The sequence below is a fragment of the Anneissia japonica genome, unplaced genomic scaffold (genome assembly GCF_011630105.1).
Source record: "Anneissia japonica isolate Jap-2015-1 unplaced genomic scaffold, ASM1163010v1 scaffold234_len1672027_cov178, whole genome shotgun sequence".
NCBI lineage: Eukaryota > Metazoa > Echinodermata > Crinoidea > Comatulida > Comatulidae > Anneissia > Anneissia japonica.
The window spans coordinates 796773-815657 of NW_022738761.1; the positions used below are offsets into that span (position 1 = coordinate 796773).

The 18885-nt window shown below is 36.1% G+C and overlaps 4 protein-coding genes across 6 annotated transcripts in view; 2 read left to right on the forward strand and 2 right to left on the reverse strand.

Moving 5' to 3' along the window:
* The first annotated feature begins 232 nt into the window (after positions 1-232).
* Positions 233-8011, forward strand: LOC117117723 (solute carrier family 46 member 3-like). The gene is made up of 7 exons (XM_033262117.1): positions 233-427; positions 4190-4302; positions 4728-5691; positions 6313-6444; positions 6699-6782; positions 7260-7416; positions 7652-8011. The coding sequence occupies exons 3-7, from the start codon at positions 4737-4739 to the stop codon at positions 7722-7724; spliced, it is 1401 nt and encodes a 466-aa protein (XP_033118008.1). The 5' UTR covers positions 233-427; positions 4190-4302; positions 4728-4736; the 3' UTR covers positions 7725-8011.
* Positions 8012-8052: 41 nt separating this feature from the next.
* LOC117117724 (solute carrier family 46 member 3-like) lies at positions 8053-12401 on the forward strand. 3 transcript variants are annotated; one of them, XM_033262119.1, is made up of 6 exons: positions 8053-9693; positions 9885-10862; positions 11115-11249; positions 11359-11442; positions 11670-11826; positions 12131-12401. In XM_033262119.1, the coding sequence occupies exons 2-6, from the start codon at positions 9896-9898 to the stop codon at positions 12249-12251; spliced, it is 1464 nt and encodes a 487-aa protein (XP_033118010.1). In that variant the 5' UTR covers positions 8053-9693; positions 9885-9895; the 3' UTR covers positions 12252-12401. The 3 variants fall into 3 exon arrangements, with proteins under 3 accessions (XP_033118010.1, XP_033118011.1, XP_033118009.1); XM_033262120.1 differs by having other exon boundaries at positions 8053-9201; XM_033262118.1 differs by having other exon boundaries at positions 8053-10862.
* A 1853-nt stretch (positions 12402-14254) lies between these two features.
* On the reverse strand, positions 14255-15360 carry LOC117117708 (proton-coupled folate transporter-like). The gene has a single exon (XM_033262101.1). The coding sequence runs from the start codon at positions 15358-15360 to the stop codon at positions 14338-14340; it is 1023 nt and encodes a 340-aa protein (XP_033117992.1). The 3' UTR covers positions 14255-14337.
* A 1872-nt stretch (positions 15361-17232) lies between these two features.
* LOC117117726 (proton-coupled folate transporter-like) overlaps positions 17233-18885 on the reverse strand; it is a 3270-nt gene continuing 1617 nt past the window's right edge. Inside the window, exons 3-5 of the mRNA XM_033262121.1 lie at positions 18698-18781; positions 18116-18272; positions 17233-17924 (exon numbers count right to left, since the gene is read on the reverse strand). Of these exons, the coding sequence (XP_033118012.1) occupies positions 17780-17924; positions 18116-18272; positions 18698-18781 (386 nt within the window). The 3' untranslated portion in view covers positions 17233-17779. The remainder of the gene's footprint in view (positions 17925-18115; positions 18273-18697; positions 18782-18885) is intronic.

Below are 18885 nucleotides of genomic sequence, written 5' to 3' on the forward strand. Positions count from 1 at the left end.
AAAAAAAGATTAAAAGAAATTAAATAGTTGAAGATTTCACACCGTACCCGACGAGGCCTCTATGTTAGGATCGGGGTCTTTGAAAATCTTAAAATAAGATTATAATTTTTTGCCAGCCTACGTCCAGACTGCAGGTCAACAGGCTGCAATGCTATTTTTTGTTATATTAGGCTTAAATATTTAAACCGGAACTTGATCCGAACAGTGTGACGTTTCCTGCATTGCTTGTAATAATTATTTTAGCTTCTTGCTTATTTTTTGCATACAATGGTGTCACATCGTGAGTGCTCCTATTCATCTGTTACGCCAACTGCTATAATAATTTTGATTTGAGAAGAATTTTGTTTTAGGACACACATGAATATATTTTTGTTGCCTATATGATTGAACATTTAATCCAATATAGATGTGTTTTCTATATTAATATGTAAGTATGTAGTGCGTATAGTAGCGTAGCCTATTGTACTGTTGTATTCCGTATTATTGCTTTGTTCGGTGATAACCTTGACCAAAATAGTGAGTGTACTGTATGCCGATTTATGATTGCTCCATTTAGCCTAAAACTAAATGGTTCGAAGCAGGCGCTCTGCTCAATGCTTATACTCCTTTCCGCTTACACAGGCCTAGATTCCGGTAGATTGTGCAATGGACGATTGTCTTAATGGTTGTTATTTGGTTTGTGTCTGTTATATTGAACTTGTGTCTGTTATATTGAACTTTCGTTCTTTTAGATTTCGAAAACATTTCATATTTTTAGTAATATACATAAGGTGTGGATTCCGGGGGATGGGGGATATATCCCCCGATATTCGACAAGGGGAATGGTCCATTGTATTATCGATCCCCCCCCCCCCCAAATATTTTGACTATGTATGGGATAAAATGGAGCTTTACACACTTCAAAAGACTGTCACAGAAATAATTTACAATGTCTTATGCGCTTACAAAGATGAAAATTAGCATAATGTATTAATGTTGATAACAAAAAATTATTTTATCTGGTACCAATCTAAGCTCTTCTTCCTTAGATGTTAGATGTGCTTGCAAAGCAAGCCACATTTTCACACTGAAGGGTGTGTACGACATCAGTAATTTTATGTCAATGAATTTTCAATCATCCCCCCCCCCCCAATGAAAAATACTTTTCTACGCCACTGGTAATATAATTACTTCTGATGTAGGCCGTAAAAGAGTTCTAAGAACATACAATAGATCCACAGTAGGTCTCCCTCTTTGCATATCGTTTAATCAATAATTTGCAGTGGTGTTGACTAGCTTGGTGGTTAATAAAAACAATTATTGTCATCGTCAATTTACAATCTTTATACAGTTATACACAGAAGCCTGAATTACATAAACAATGAGCGTATGTCGGACGTAAAACGTGCGGCATATTTCCTCATATCAGGGAGTTGTTATAGTGAAACTCTCTGCTCATATCACAATTAGAGAAGATGCTTCTTTCCAATTCCAAGGGTCTTGGGTTCAATATTGAACTTCAATACCTTGTAAATGATATTTGAAAACAACTCCACACCCTAATGGCACTTAGTCTTACAGTGGTTGCCAACCATGTATGTAAATTAGTATAGGATCTGGGTTCAAATTTAGATTCCAAGACTTCTGAGGTGTTTTTAATGACTTTTCTGTTCTTAAAATTCAAAGTTCCCCCTCTTGAAAACAGTCAGGTAAATTTTCTCATTATTATTACTAGTAAATAGGCCTATTATGTGTGTATAGGCCTACATACAAAAAAAAACTAAAAAACGAATAGTTGCATACGTATTCGTTTTTCCATAACCAATTCCAAAAAGAAAGGAGGATCCGAGGGTCCTCCCCGGGAAAATTTTGATTCCTAGATAGCGGGAAATGAAATTTCTCGACTTCTGAGGTGTCTTTTAATGACTTTTAAGTTCTTCAAAATTAAAGGTTTTCCGATCAGGTAAATTTTCAATACTTATTACAGAAATAGTCCTATTATGTGTGTATACCCCTGGTTCTTAATTAATTAATTTGTTTGAAGGGCCAGATTATTTTTAGAGATGATGTGACGGGCCAAAGAGAGCAATCGTTGTACATCTGGGTGAAACTTTTTCCGCTAAGATAGATCTATTTTAAAGTGTGTTTTCTTTTCGCAATTTGAAATTATAGGGGTCTAATTTTAAATTTTACTATGCCTGTAATAGCGGTCATGACCCAAAATTGAGTCGCGGAAATTTTTTGTGTGGACATCAAAATGCAACAAGTTTTCCGCAAGTACACGTATTGTCATGTAGGACTAGAGAAATGCATTTTTATAGCATTTTTATAACTTTGTATTACCCCTCATTTGAAGTAAAGAATGCTATTAACGAATCACAGTGAACAGAACAAAATACAGAGGTGGAACTTGGTGGCACAAAAGTCGGGGTGATTCTAATACTTGAAAAAAAAGGCTGTTAACGAAACACAATGATCAGAACAAAAAACAAAGACAGAGCGTAATATAGAGTCCTGTATGACTTTAATTATTTGCAGGACAATAGCAATGTATTTACATTTTGTTTGGTGTTCTTTGGTTCACTAGGTGTTTATTATCATGTAAAATAATTAAGCTTATTGACGATAAAACCCAACAGACGTATTGCAAAGTAACATAAATTTAGTTGTGTTTACCTCTATGATTTAATATTGGGCTTCTACCATGGGTCATAAATCAGACATCAGGATTCTGCAATCACTAAAATTTTAACATGTCTATGATAAGTTGTTTTATTTTTCTCTGGGCTGCTATGTTAAATTTTTGCAGAGCTAATAAGAATACCAATCTTGGGAGTATTTTTTTATAATTTTGTTTACAGGGTTTAATTTTAGATCTGATCTGCGTAACCCTTAAACCGTAACGCACTTTTTTGGCTTGTTTGAATAACACAGTAAAGAATAGGACCACGGAAAGTATCCAGAGATCGATTTTCGGCGCTATTTATTCTATTTATGGCCTATATCATCTTACTCATTTTAAAACGACTCCATGCACATTACCTAGTGGGTTGTATTCTGTCTTTACTTTATTGAAAATGTAGGTTAGCATGCCTTTTGTAGGCCGGGAACCAGTAGTATTTGTTTTTACATTTCTTCACCGGGGGGTGGGGAAGGGGTTCGTCTGATCCCCCTGGATCCGCCATTGTGTCTGAGATATGCTACAAAAATATTTGTTCGGATCTCATACATAAATATGTAAAGCGTTTGTGTAGATAGAGTAATTTCAAAAACACTATTTATTGAGGCCAAGTGATATTGTTCTATGGTTTTGTACTTTTAGATTTCAATAACAGTTTACACCCAAATTGAAATTTCTTAAAGGTACATGCATCCCAGCACCCCCTTAAATTCAGACATTTATATCATATAATTTTCCCTTGGTAACAAAAAAAGAAAAGAAATCCAGCTCTCGGGTCCTGAAAATAGGTCTAGAATTTTTTTTTATTTTTTGCTTGGCAGCTCAAGGGGGTCAAACCCCTTCCCCAGATCATTTTCGTACCTCAGCACCAAACATGGTTGGACTGAGGTGGTGTTGACACCCTATCTGTAAAATTTACTTTCTGACCCCTTATTTCAAATTCCACTGGATCCGTCACTGTTTAGTGTTGTAGTTTTATGGCGAATCAGCTTCTATCTATAATCTTATTGGTGGAATATCACCATGAGTCGCCCTAAACAAAAATAAATAAAAATAAAAATAAAAATAAATGGGGATAAAAGAAAATTGCCATCAAAGTTTTCGGTCACCTAGAAGTGCCATAGACATAACATTTCGTACCTCACCCCAACATTGGTGGGGCTGAGGTGGTTTCTATTTTGAATTCCAGTCCACCTGTGCAATGTTGTAGCCCTACTTTCGTGTCGAATCATCTTTTATCTATAACCTTATTGTTGGAATATGGACAATGAGTAACACTTTGACATGGGGTCCGTGAAGACTTTTGACATGTCCCGAGGGGTCCTCGAATGCAAAAAGGTTTTGGACCATTGTTACAGAGCGTCTTACTATACCTGAATAAAATAATCTACCTATTCCATAAATAACCAAGTCGTTAGTAGAGGCAGATAGTTGCATTTAATCTATAATGTTAAATCAGATATCTATCTAAAATGCAGGTATCATTAATGGACGTTAAAGTATCTCATTTCGGTCAGTTGTTTCTTGCAGGTATGATAACGAGTGTATGACGTAACTATTGCGCCTAAAAAATATCAAAACGGTCCAAGTTCCCTGGACATCGGCAAAGAACTGCATGTGACGTGACTGTAAGGAAGACCTAGGTAAATATATTTGCGTTCATGTTGAAAGCTTAGTAAATATTTTAGTTATAGATATTTAGAATTTTAAATAACATTTTACTTGTTTTTTTAAATTTATTTACGCCAAAATATTACACATACCTCTTGCAGTATTAAGCGCCTCGAGGTTGTGTCAACGTGAGGCGCTATATAAACTTACAATTTGTGTTCATGTTTTTTTCGTGTTTATAAGATTTAATTTGTTCCATGTGCTTAGCCGGCACAGGAACAGCTTTTGCTGAATCTGTGATTTTTATTCCCTGTTGAAATTCATTGACCATTGTCATAAAACAATATTTTGAATACAGGCTTAGATGATTTGGTTTTTGCAGTTAGACATGTTATATGACTACCTATCATACATATTTTCTTAGATGTAAAGTAGGCCATATTTTATATTTTTACAGATTCCAAACATGGATACAGCAAAGGAACATACTTCAAATGCGTGTAAAAGTGGGGGTCGTCGTCGGGTTACCATAGAACCAGCGATGCTGGTGGTTATGATCTGTATTGGTCTTACTACACCCATTACTGTTCAGTATGTTAACCTCAGAGTCAAACATAAGTACAATATGACGTCGGAGACAAGTAAGACAGATTGCTTGAACTATTCGATTTACGATACCAACGATACGTCGATTACAGAACAAATTGAGCATGAGGTTACGCTTTGGAGTCTAGCACTTAGTGCCGCTGGAGCGTTCCCGATGTTAATCTCGACGACAATATTTGCTACAATGAGTGATTCAATCGGACGGAAGATACCACTTTTAGTTTCTTGTATCGGAATGATTGCTGACTGTCTCTCTTTTATTTTTATAGCCTACTTTTCTTTGCCTTTGATATATCTGGTGTTAAGTCGTCTCCTTTGGAACTGTTGCGGTGGATATCAGTTGTTCTTTTCGGTGTGTGCCGCCTATATCGGTGACATTGCCGTAAAGAGAAAACGTACTATGAAGTTCATCCTCTTACAGACGTTAGTATACCTTGGATCTGGAATGGCTCAGGTTGGAACTGGTTACTGGGTACAGGCTACGGGATTTATCCCACCTTATTGTCTTGCTGCAGTTCTCTTCATAGTGGTCTTTCCATACATAGTTATCCTAATACCAGAGACAGTCACAAATCAACTATCTTGTTCCTCAGTCTTTCGGAGGTTTTTCTCTTCCTTAAAAATGCTTTTCGTTTCAAACGAATCCAACAGACGGGTAAAGCTTCTGTTATTGCTTCTGTCACATTTTTTGGCCTTTAGTACCATTACGTACTACACACCTCTGATAATTTTGAAAGTTCTTGCAAAACCGTTCTGCTGGAGCTCAGTTCTGATTGGCTATTTCACCGCAGCGCAGCCGATACTGAGTAGCATTGGTAAGAGATTGAAGTTCCTGTTTTATTAACCTTACGCCAACGAAACTGTTACGTATTTAAAGAATAAGAAAGTTTCCGTTGAAATGCAAATAAAAATAATTTCTAGTTTATTTCCGCCATAGCCCTAAACATTGTAATATCTAACAATATCATGAATATCAGGCCAAACAAATTGTGTTGCTTAAGTACAGACTGACATTTTTGAAATCCGGAACAGTCTGGGCCTATTCTATGTTTCATGCAACCATCACTCACCCCCAAGATTTTTTTTTTGGGTAAAATGGTCACCACAGGGTTAAAATTCACGTTTAAAGTATTATATTTTTCAAACATCGTACAGAATTTCGGGATCCTTGGTCAAAACATAAAATATTTGGCTTTAGAAACGACCCAAAATATTTGAGATTTTTGGTTGATTGAACTTGGGCAAGACGAACATTTTAAATAATGTATTGGATTATTGAGCAGAATGACACCTTCACACCATCACTAATAATCGGTATTTTTAAAATCCTTGTATTACATAGGCCTAATTAGGTTTTTTACTAATTTTTACTTTAAATACCATTAGAAACGTATGTCCAAGTGCCAGGTTTATTTTTATTTATTTATTTTTAACAGGACTTCTACTCGGTGGTTATCTTCTATCCCGGTGTCTGGGTGACAATGGAATGATTCAAGTTGGGCTACTCTCGGGCATCCTCATGATGATTTTCACGGGACTTTCTACAACTACCGTAACTTTGTTCGTTGGTAAGATTTAAAAACAAAAACTGTTATTGAATTAGCTTTTATTAGGAGCCTACATTATGTCAATACCTCCTGGATTCAAATTCAACGACTCTCCAACATCACAACATCATTACCATCTACCCACACGTGGCATATTCATCATTTCAAGACCTTTACCTCACACTGAACTGATTAATTAAATATCAGGATCGAGAATATAGTCTATTTAATGCATTGTATGTGTTAGAATATAATTTGAAAAACTTCTCTTTTAGTTGCAGCAGTCGGAACACTTCGCAGTATTTCTATAGCAGTACTTATGTCCAGTCTTTCGAAGACTGTTGGCGATGAAGAACAAGGTGGGCCTTGACTATATAATAACTAACGATTGTAAGCCATAAAACTCTATTAAGTTCCTGTATCGGGCTGCAACGAAGCGTTTACTTGTTATAGCCCTAATATGATGTAGGCCTAACATATTTGTCTAACACGAATTACAACCAATAAGCCAACTCTGAAGTCCTGGTCCTGCTATCAAATTTAATTTGACAAACATGTCACATGCCTTGGTACCATAACCATATATAGGCACATCATGACTATATATGGGCATACAACAGTTTTTTATCAAAGAAAATGTGATAATCTGGACAGAGCTTTAATACTTACATCACACAGGATTACTACAATGTAAATAATTATGTCCTTTTAAGAAAAGAAATCTACTTAAAATTCGTGTCCCATACTTTAAAAAAAAATATACGCATATTTGTTAATGAGATGGTGCGTCAATTGCATAAGACACTTTATAAATGCAACACATTATATATCCACAGGTACATTGTTTGCGTTTGTCGGTGCTTTGGAGGGCCTGGGGTTGTTCTTGGCACCGCTAACATTTGGCAGTATTTACAAAATGACGTCTCAAACCTACGGGCCAACTGTGTTCTTTACAATGGCTGGAGTATTATCAGTAGCTCTGGTGTTTGTTTGGTAAGTACGAATATCGGTACGTACTTTCAAGAGAATGTGAACATATGGGGACGTAGCCACAGTTAACATACAGTTAAATTATTATTTGATTTTTAAGATAACACTGTGGGCTAATTTATCTTAGGTGTCTAGTGTATGTTTATCAAACACATGACATAGTGACGATTACAGCGTAGTAAATATATTTTGTTACAAATGTAAAACATTTATATTTTAAATATTCTTACTTTTTAAGGATTTTGAAAATCATGGATTTAAACCTCCAAAACCTGTACAGTAGAATAGCCAATGACGAGCCACACACATGACGTCGATGCTACTAACACCAATGCCAATGAGGCGATTGAAGACCGCACATAGGCCAAATATATCACATCACTATTTTCAGACTTATTATGTAGAACCCATTCGTTACAAGATTGGGTTGCTTGTGATGTCTCGATATTAGCATTTTTAAGATAATTCCCCAGCATTATATAATTATTTAGCATTTTATTGTTTGGAGGTTTGCATGGCGAAGAAATAGCATATATGTTGAAGCTTGAGGTACACCACGTAGGTAGTTCTGAACAGAACTGTTGTAGTTGAGAAAGTATCGACGTTTCGATTGAGTTGCTTCTATCGTCTTCAGGAGAATTATATCAGATATTATTCTCCTGAAGACGATTGAAGCAATTCAATCTAAACTTCGAGACTTTCTCAACTACAACAGTTCTTTTCAGAACTACCTACGTGGTGTACCGCAAGTTTCAACATATATGCTATTTAGCATTTATTATTTGGTACATTTTAGTATTTAGTGCAATTTTCATTGGAGTAAGTTGCAGAAGGGAATGTGACTCAATTTCATTAGTTTAACTGTTAAAATAAAACATTTACATCAGTATTATCCACTTACACATTTTATAAATAGGTTTAACATTGAAAACCGATATTTTATTGATTTATGATTGTAAACTTTAAGAGGACCGTTAAATAGATGTTATATTAAGATGGTGAATCTTGAAACCTACAATGTACATACATTTTCATTTTGCTAGTTGTTGTTAAAGCTTGTTTTGCACTAAAGCCGGGCACACACTGCACCCGATTGTCGTCGGTCGACACGATCCTATGGAGAACGCAAAGCCACGACGCGCGCGCAACAGATCGTTTTTTAATGACGCTTCGTTCAGACTGGCACCGACAATCAGCAGACGGTGTCGCGTCGTCTAGCTGTCACAGGGTGCGAAGTTGGATTCGCCTTACGACGGTCGTCGTAAGACGCAGCTACTATCCGTTATCCAGATGCCCTTATCGCGAATAGATGATGATGATGATGATGATAACGATCAGATGGCCAGATAATGAATTTAAACGACAGAATACAGTCAGAAGCTGATGCATTAAACATTTGATGATAATGATGAAAATGACGATGATAATAATAATGGTTAAAATTGATGGAGGTGATAATGATTATGGGGTAATGATAGGGAGGATGTTAAAGAAAATGATGACGTTAGTTTCTATAGCGCATCTATGCGTCTCTGTGTAGAATAAGAGAAGAAATGTTATGAAAATAATAGAAACTAAATCATAAAATATTCTACCATTAACCAAAAAAAGCTGAAAACAACTGAAGACAGAGAAACCATTTTAAGGATAAAGATGTCAATCAAATGAGCAGATAATGAATTTAAACGACATAATGCAGCAAGAAACTGAAGAAACTGAACTAAATATTTCTTTAACAATTCGATTTTTGTTGACTCAATTCACTAGCTGGAAGATCATTATAAAAAGGTAGGCAAACAGACAGAAGGAAACGTGAATAATCGGTTGCCATTCAGTGTTTTTTTTTAAAGGAATGTAATGTGTTCATCTGTAGGGTGGCGATAAAGAGTTTCGGACGTTGTAAGTGCCAGCAATAGGTATATCTTCTTCATGGTATGATACCGGAACTTGTTTTCTATTAACAATTTCCTATATATTATAAAGAAGTACAAAACAATGGGATGGGATTGCTCTGAGTACTTTCTGTTTACTTTCAAGTAGGCCTACAGTTGTTTTATTTGATTCGACAATATAATTTCTATGTTTTGTTGGAAGCCATATTTCAAAGAATGTCTGTGTCAGGGGCATCTAGTCCAGTGTAGTTTTACGTAATAAGTATTGAGCACAGTGGACTGGGACGAGTTTAGTGAAATTGGTATATTTTCTGTTTAGTACAATTAGTACTGGTTGCATCTTTAGTTGCTTGACATGATTTGCAGCATCCTGGGATTGGAAGACAAGGTGCATATATACTACCATGTGGGGTTCCGATATTGTTAATCGTGATATTATTTCATTTATTAATTTCAACAAATTGCACATCTAACGTCACAAAGTCCAAGCTTAGTCAAATGATCAACATGAATGATTATGATTTGTAGTCTTGATAAATGATTACATCTTTTCCAAATGTATCTCTGTTTTATTTTCAGAGATTTTAAATATGGATAGACATACATCAAGTGAAGCATCATCAATTCTGGGTAGAACTGTGGTTCGACGTCGTCGGGTTACGGTAGAACTAGCCGTGTTCGTGGTTATTATCTGTATTGGTCTTACTGCGCCCATTACTGTTCAGTACATTAACCGTAGAGTCAAACATAAGTACAATATGACGTCAGAAACACGCCAAATAAACTGTTTAAAAGATGTTAGTATTATTAATGGTACGTCGATTGAAGAACAAGTTGAACAGGAGGTTGCGGCTTGGAGTCTAGCACTTAATGCCGCTGGAGCGTTCCCGATGTTAATTTCAACGACGATATTTGCCACGACGAGTGATTCAATCGGACGGAAGATACCACTTTTAGTTTCTTGTGTCGGGATGATTGCTGAATGTCTCTCTTTCATTTGTATAGCCTACTTTTCGTTGCCTTTGATATACCTGGTGCTGAGTCGTCTCCTTTGGAACTGTTGCGGTGGATTTCAGTTGTTCTTTTCCGTATCTGAGGCCTATATTGGTGACATTGCAGTAAAGAAGAAACGCACTATGAAGTTTATCCTCCTACAAACGTTGGTACTCTTTGGAGGTGGCATTGCCCCGATAGCAGTTGGTTACTGGGTACGAGCTACAGGATTCATCCCACCATTTTGCCTTGCTGTTGTGTTCTACATAACAGTTATCCTATACATAATTATCTTTATACCAGAGACAGTTAGGCCTATCAATAATATATCTTGTTGCTTTGTTTTCCTGAAATTTTTCTCTTCTGTAAACATGCTTTTCGTTTTAAACGAATCAAACAGACGAAGTAGGCTTCTGTTATTGCTTGTGTCATATTTTCTGGTGTTTAGCACTATTGCGTACTACACTCCTCTAATTATTCTGAAAGTTCTTGAAGAACCATTTTGCTGGGGGTCTGTATTAATTGGCTACTTCCTAGCAGCACACCCAATACTGGACGGAATTGGTAAGAGATCGAATTTTGTTAATTTATTTATGTATATGTACATGTGTGTACAAATCTGTTACATATTTTTAGAAGGCAATCTGTTTCTTTAAATAAAAATCGATTCTTTCCACCATATTGTAAGGTTGGATGTTAATTCCATAGATGCTTAATGATTAGTATATTTAAGTTCTAATTTTTAGCTCATCTTCACTATAATCATGTTGACTCATGCTTGGTAATTTATGACTTGCATCCGAGCTTAATTTCCAGCAAGCCTTTTTCTCGGCGGTTTTCTTCTATCCCGGTGTATGGGTGATAATGGAATCATTCAAGTCGGACTGCTCTCTGGTATCATCTTGATGATCTGCACAGGACTTGCTACAACAACATTAGTTTTGTTTGTTGGTAGGTCTAAGATTTAACTAAAGTAAAAAGTTATTATTACGGTATTATCTTATACTTGTAGGCCTTGTTCGTTTGTATTTAAATATGGTCTGATAATTTTCTCTTTTAGTTGTGGTAATCGGATCCCTTGGCAGCATTCCGATAGCTGTATTCATGTCTAGCCTTTCGAAGACTGTTGGTGAAAACGAACAAGGTGGGCCTTTTATACCTAGCTAATAAAGGCCATATTTTTCGATAGGGCCTATTAGTAGATTACAACAAATAGGCCTACTCGTATTCACATTACTGAATAAACTTTACTTTGTTGAACACGGTTCTTAGATTTCTCGACGAGTCGACACAATATTTATTATAAAGATCATCCATCGATTGTATAAGACACTGTATACATACAACTATATATACATTATTCATCTACAGGTACATTATTTGCGTTTGTCGGTGCCTTGGAAGGCCTGGGCGTGTTCCTGGCACCGCTAATACTTGGCAATATTTACAAAATGACTTCTCAGACCTACCCACCAGCCGTATTCTTTATAATGACTGGAATATTGGTTGTAGCTATGGTGTTTGTTTGGTAAGTAGGACTACCAGTACGTACTTTCAAGAGAAATATAGGGTTAGGGTTAGGCAATGAAATGCTTCACATGTTTTTAATTGATTAAAAATCATTTAGAATCAAATTTAAACACATGTTTATATAAATAGGACTATATTATTTTGTGCATTATTTACTTTAAATATAACATTATAGAATTTATCTTGAACCTATTGCGATTGTTTATGATTATACAAAATGACCAAATACGCTCACAGGCAATAGTAAAACAACTTCCTATAAGTTAAACATTTACATTTTGTCTCATCTTTCTTGTTTAAAGGATTTCGAAACTCCTGGATTTAAACTCCAGAAACAGTTACCAAAGAGTAGACACCGATACAGTCACCACATCTCAAGTCGACGTTACCAACGCCCTTGTATATGAGATGACAGAACAATGAACACTACATCAACATCCTCAGATTTTACTTGTGAAGGTTCATTTCAAGATCTGTTCGTGACGCCATCTTTAATAATGCTTTTAAACACATTTTCAACCAATTGTAAAGCTTATATTATCCAATAGTTATGGAAGCATTAGCAATATCATCAAAGTGTTCTCTGGATTGATCTTCATTTCTATTATTTAACACCTTTGAATATTTAGTGTTTCTCCATGTACATTGGAGTACGCTGCAAAAAGGAAACAAAGGATTCATTAGCTCAACTGCTAAGATATGTACAAATAAGTTAACCACTTATCATTTACAAACACAGTAATTGAATACCAATATTGTCCGGTTTTATACTTTGAGCGTAGTTGGCAAATAACACGTTAATTTGAAACATGTGTGGTTGTTTAAGTTACCCACCTGGTCAGACACATGGGTACTATACATAATACAGCAACAAGGTAGAATGTAAATTGTGGGAGAAACGATGTCGTAGCTGATTATATTGAGTACAGCAAAAGAGGAGACAGGAATCCTGCGATGGATTGGACACTGGCTAAAATTGCAAATGCTACACCTTTAAAAAAAAATGTTATATAGAGTATAGCAGTGGAAACGGATATTTTCCTGCATTTAATTTTCGAAGATATCAAGTAAAATCCATTTAATCCACAGACACTAGTAAAGAGTTGTAGCTCGGTGGTTATAATGCTTGCCATTGTTTTGAGACAAAACTTAAACCAACTTCCGGCACGGTATAAAAACTTTCAGCGACCTGTTAAGAGATACATACAACTTTCTCAATGTCGTTGGTTAAATTGAGAAACCTGGATGGAGTATTTCTCTTCTGATTGGGCCTAAGCCTAGTGGCGTAACGAGGGGGCAGGAGGCCCCTGAGTAGGGGCCGTTTAGGGGCTGGGGCCGGGGGAACCGAAGCCCCGATCGCTAAGGCGATTTTAACGTTGTATGGCGTATTTGAATGTGCATTTTTATACTCATTTGAATTCTAACTTTATGTATCGTTATTTGACCCAAAAGAGCATACCTAATTTTAAGACATCACAATAGATATTACAATAAATACCAAACAAATCGAGCCAATTACTCCACAGACTTGGAAAAGGGCCTTGGTTATTTGTTTGTAAAAAAAAAATGAATTTGCTGGGGGCCCCTTGAGGCTAAGGGTCCCCTGGCTTTAGCCAGTGAGAGCTCATAGCCGTTACGTTACTGCCTAAACATTATAATGAGACGTAGAAACTTAATGAGTACCGTTCCATCCTGTGAATTTAATGTAATGTGCAGGCACTTTACATGTAATGTGCAGATACTAGTGGATGTGAAAATCGAATCTGAGTAAGAGGCTCGATATACCAATACTAAATAATAAACATTATTAGAAATTACCTTGTTCGTTCTCAGAAACTAGGTCGGCAGTCATGGTCTTCGTCAAAGGTGATACAAGTGTTCTCAGCGACCCTGCCACTGTTGCTGGAGACCGTCCAACATTTACAAGATGTACCAATAAGATGTGAGGCCCAGTAATTTCCCGCCTATTAACATTCCTAAAATGAATAAGAAAATGTTGAATGTAGTTTCTTTACTTTTATAAATATGTCTATATAATGATCAAAATTGTATAATGCACCATTAAAAAAAATTATCACGCTGTCAACCCTCAAATATTGTTATAGAAATGGTTTTTACATTAGCTAATATTAGAAAATTATATTATATATATATATATATCTTACTTTTTACATTTTAAATTAAGTTATGAATTTCAAATGCGAAATCGAGAGAATAGTAGGTCTGTAGCAAATTAGAGGATGATACCGACTATTCATGCATATGCCGTAAAATGATCTGGTAGTCAATTTAAGGACTTCCGTAGCAAAAAGTAAAAATTGTACGTCATATGATATAGTTTGTGTTTCTCATTGAAAGGTGAAACTTTATGATTCCAATTAAAAGGTTTTTAAATTTTTATTGAATTTTAAAGCTTCTGTTTACAGATTTCACTAGAGAATATTTTTAAATATTTAGAGTATATAAATATAATATAAAGAATTTTAGCCTAGTAAAGATAATCTGAAATTCATAAAATACTACCGAGTCCTGGGAAAAGAGCCCCCGCTGCACTGTAGTATCCAACAATTACAGGAGACCAACAAAATGGCTTACCAAGACCGTAGATTGTTACAAGTGTTATAAAACTTGCCCACATTAGCACAAATATGAAGTAAATTGTCAAAACTATCATCAGTCTGTATTGACGCCGAGGTTCATTATATCTTTTGCCAAATACTTTTGGAATTTGTTTAAGTTGGTTTCCCAATGTCTTCGGGAATTCTTTTTCCCCACTAGAACCATGGGTCACCGTTCCTTTAACATGATGTGTTTGTATGGATTCTTTAAATAGTCCAGGAGTTATGATCCATATTACTGAAGCTAGACTTAAAGAAAACGCTAACCAAAGTGAAGCTTTGTAACCCCTGAATTTCAAGAGGTAACCCAGAAAAACCTGGGCGAGTCCAGATGCTGCATAAATTGTTGTTTCTAAAATTATCATCCGAAATATCCTCGGCTTATTTTGAGTAATATCGGCCATGTAAGCGAAACATGCTGCGTTGAACAGAATAACATCACCACCAAGACCCTGGATTAAGTTGACACCAATGAGAAAGTAAACACTTAGTTCCATGTAAACAACAGCGAGGTATAAACCACAAACAACAACGAATGTAACAGACGGAATCAACATCGCAAATTTACGGCCGTAAACCTCACTCCACGACCCGACGATCATTGACACAAACAACGGCGGGAGACACTCTGCTACAGACATGTACATTACTAAGAGAGACGTGTCTGATTGGATTTGACTCTCTATTTCACAATCATGATCACTTTCATTCAAAAGACACGTTCCATTTTCTTTCAATAGGCCTACTGAAGACGTCTCATTGTAACTTTCCGATACACGATGTTTCGTGTATTGTGTCCGAAGCGTCAAGAGAATTCCCATGGCTAGCATAACAAGTAACAACACTGGCTCGACAGTAACCATTCGATACTGGACTGGCTGTGTGTCATCTCGTTTGGTGCTCTTGAAAGACATTGTTAAATTCGTGAAAACTAGAAATATGTGCACGTAGATTTCTAACGAATATTTATATTCGGTTCCTTTTACATATACTTACAAATGAATTATAAAATATAAAATAAAAGAAATCATAAACAGCCACATGCTAATGGACGAATTTAGCTATGCCATCAGATGCACATTAGGCCTAATAATTATGTTGTATTCCACAATCTCTCGTTGGTCCCTTGAACAACTTCCACGGGAAATAACAAATTTTAATGGTATAGGTCTATTGACGTCTCGTCCGTTTGAATTAGTCGATCTAAACCTTTGCTTGCTCCTCTCAATTATGCTATGCTTACCTTATTTTCAGTCACGTCGATAATCAATAGGCTTACTGGCCAGTACAGGACGAACTGGGCCAAACATCGGTGTTTTTGTGCATACAGATAAGCATTTACAGAACTACAATGTACGCTTACCGTACCTTTGATCTTTATTGGTTTTTATTGAAGAGATAGCTGAAGTTTTGATAAAAATTGTGCTTTCACTGAAAATACCGTAGATAGCTAACAGTTTCATTCTTTCAAGACTGAATTACATAGGCCAATTTACAATAATATATATTAAAAATTCCAATAACATAACAAAACATAACATATTGTATTGCAATAACTCGCCCGTGCCGAGCGTCAAACTGATTTCCCACCCCAACAAGTAATGGTTTCAGTGGCTTAACGCTGGGGACGGAGCCCTGTGGCTTTCTGAGTCTGGGCCCTTTATTGGTCTAACTGAAATCACGTTCGTCGGAGATCAGAAGAACCATGCCAACTTTATTCTTTTGTCAGTCAATATGTAGGCCCTACTTAAATCATGAAAGCCTCTTCATATCACCCACCACAAAATAAATCTAAATATCCTAAAATTAAATTAATATAATTTTGAAATACTCATAGGACCACATAACAAACAGACGAAGCAAGCTCCTGTTATTGCTTGTGTCATATTTTCTGAAAGTTCTTGCTGAGGGTATGTATTAATTGGCCGAATGTACACAATTGGCACATGTGCACTATAATAAGTACATCTTTCGAAACGAGTAGGGATTACTCCGGTGGACTGGCCAGCTTATACACGAAGAGATCCTGAGGGGTTAAGAAAGTTACTGTATGTGAGAGTGTAGTCCACGCTTTGAGCGCTCTGATCTTCATGAAATAGCGCTGTATAAATCATGTCATGTATGGATATTGTAATGGAATTATTCAAGTCGGGCTGTTCTCGTGTTTATCATCTTGTGGATCTGCACATGACTTGCTACAACAAAGGTAGCAGGCCCGTAGCCAGGTTCTTCCAAGGGGGGGGGGGGTTCTGGTCGTGAGGTCCACAGTCGAAGCCCCGGTGGGGTCGGCGAAACCCCCAAAGCAAGAGGATGTTTGTGATTTATGGGTCTAAATAATGCTATAAAAGCAGATATGTTTGAAAATGTCTGTGTCTGGGTGGGTTTGCAGTGCAATAGTTGGGTTGAAGCACTTATTTGGGAAGTTTAAAGAGGGGGGTTTGCTACAAAAGGTGGGTTCTCCCGAACCATACACCCCCCCCCCCACCACCCTGGATACGGGCCTGAGTAGCTGTGTTCGTTGATATGTCGGTAAGATTTACCTAAAGTAAGAAGTTATTATTACGGTAATATATAATTTGCATGTTTGTTTGTATTTATATATGATCTAAAATGTTCTCTTTTAGTGGTGGTCATCGGACCCCTGGGCAGCATTCATATAGCTGTATTCATGTCTAGGTTTTCGAAGACTGTTGGTGAAAATGAACAAGGTAGGCCTTTTATAGCTAACTAATAGAGGTCATATTTTTATCTGGATACAACAAATAGGCCTATTCGTATTCACATTAATGAATAAACTTTACTTTGTTGAACACTGTTTTAGACAATAATCGGCATATTATTCATTATAGAAACCATCCATCGATTCTATGAAGTACTTAACAACTATATGCATTATTTAGCTACAGGTAATTGTTTGCATTTGTCTGTGCCTTGGAAGGCCTGGGAGTGTTCCCAACACCGCTAATACTTAACTGGCAATCTTGAAATAAATTTATTTGGATCCAAATATAATTTGTATGAAATTTTTCATTTGTGTTGATCCAGAAAAAAAAACAGTAGTACTCACACTACGTTACGTTAACTGGCAATATTTACAAAATGGCTTCTGAGATCTACGCACCAGCCGTATTCTTTACATTGACTGGAATATTGGCGGTAGCTATGGTGTTTCTTTGTAGGGTCGGTAACTGCAATAACATGCTTAACACGCTTTAATTATTTTTTTTAAAATCATTTAGAAACAAATTTAAACATGATTATTTAAATATAGCTAAAATATTTTTTTTAATCTTTTTATTTTTGCATTATTCACTTAAAAACAAACGTTATAGACTAATGCTTATTGTGCGATTCTTCTTCTTCTTCTTCTCCGTTTGGGCCAACATCATAATTGACGGCTCCAAGGTCTTCTCTCGATTGATCCATATTATTTAAAATCTTTGAATATTTAGTGTTTTTCCATGTCAATTGGAGTACGCTGCAGAAAAAAAAGTTTCGTTAGTTGAACTACTAAGATATGATATTTACAAATAAGTTAGCCATTTATCATTTACAAACACACAATCGGATAGGGATACTGTCCGGTTCGTTTTATACTTCGAGCGTTTGTTAACACGTTGAAATATTGTAATTGGGGATATTGAAGGCATTTGGTTATAGTTTACCCACCTGGTCAGACACATGGGTACTGTACATAATACTGCAACGAGGTAGAACGTAAATTGTCTATGAAACGATGTCGTAGCTGAGTATATTGAGTACAGCAAAAGAGGTGACAGGAATCCTGCGATGGATTGGACACTGGCTAAAGTTGCAAATGCTACACCTTTAAAAACAAATGTTATCAGATATTTTACTGCATTCTATTTACGAAGATATTAAGTCATAGAGATAATAAGACACTAGGAGGGAGTTGTAGCTCGTTGGTTTATTTGCCACTGTTTTGACACACAACTAACTTCTATCTACGGTATATTCAGCAGCCTGTTAAGAGACATGCATAACTGTAAAAGCATTATCTTGTAACGGTCGGAGAACCGGGTGTTCATTTTCAATGCAGTTGGTTAAAATCCTATGAGAAACCAGGAACCAGAACATTTCTCTTCTGATTAGGCCTAACCATTATAATGAGATATGTTAGCCTAACTTTCCATCCTGTGACTAATACACTACAGGTAATATTAGATGTGAAAATCCAATCTGAGTACTCGAGTAAAGGAATGCTAAATAATAAATATTATTAAGAATTACCTTGTTCGTTTTCAGAAACTAGGTCAGCAGTCATGGTTTTTGCCAAGGGTGATGCAAGTGACCTCAGGGACCCTGCTCCTGTTGCTGCGATCGTTTAAAAGACATTATATATATATATATATATATATATTATATATATAATGTATATATAACATATATATATAAATTACATATATATACATTATATA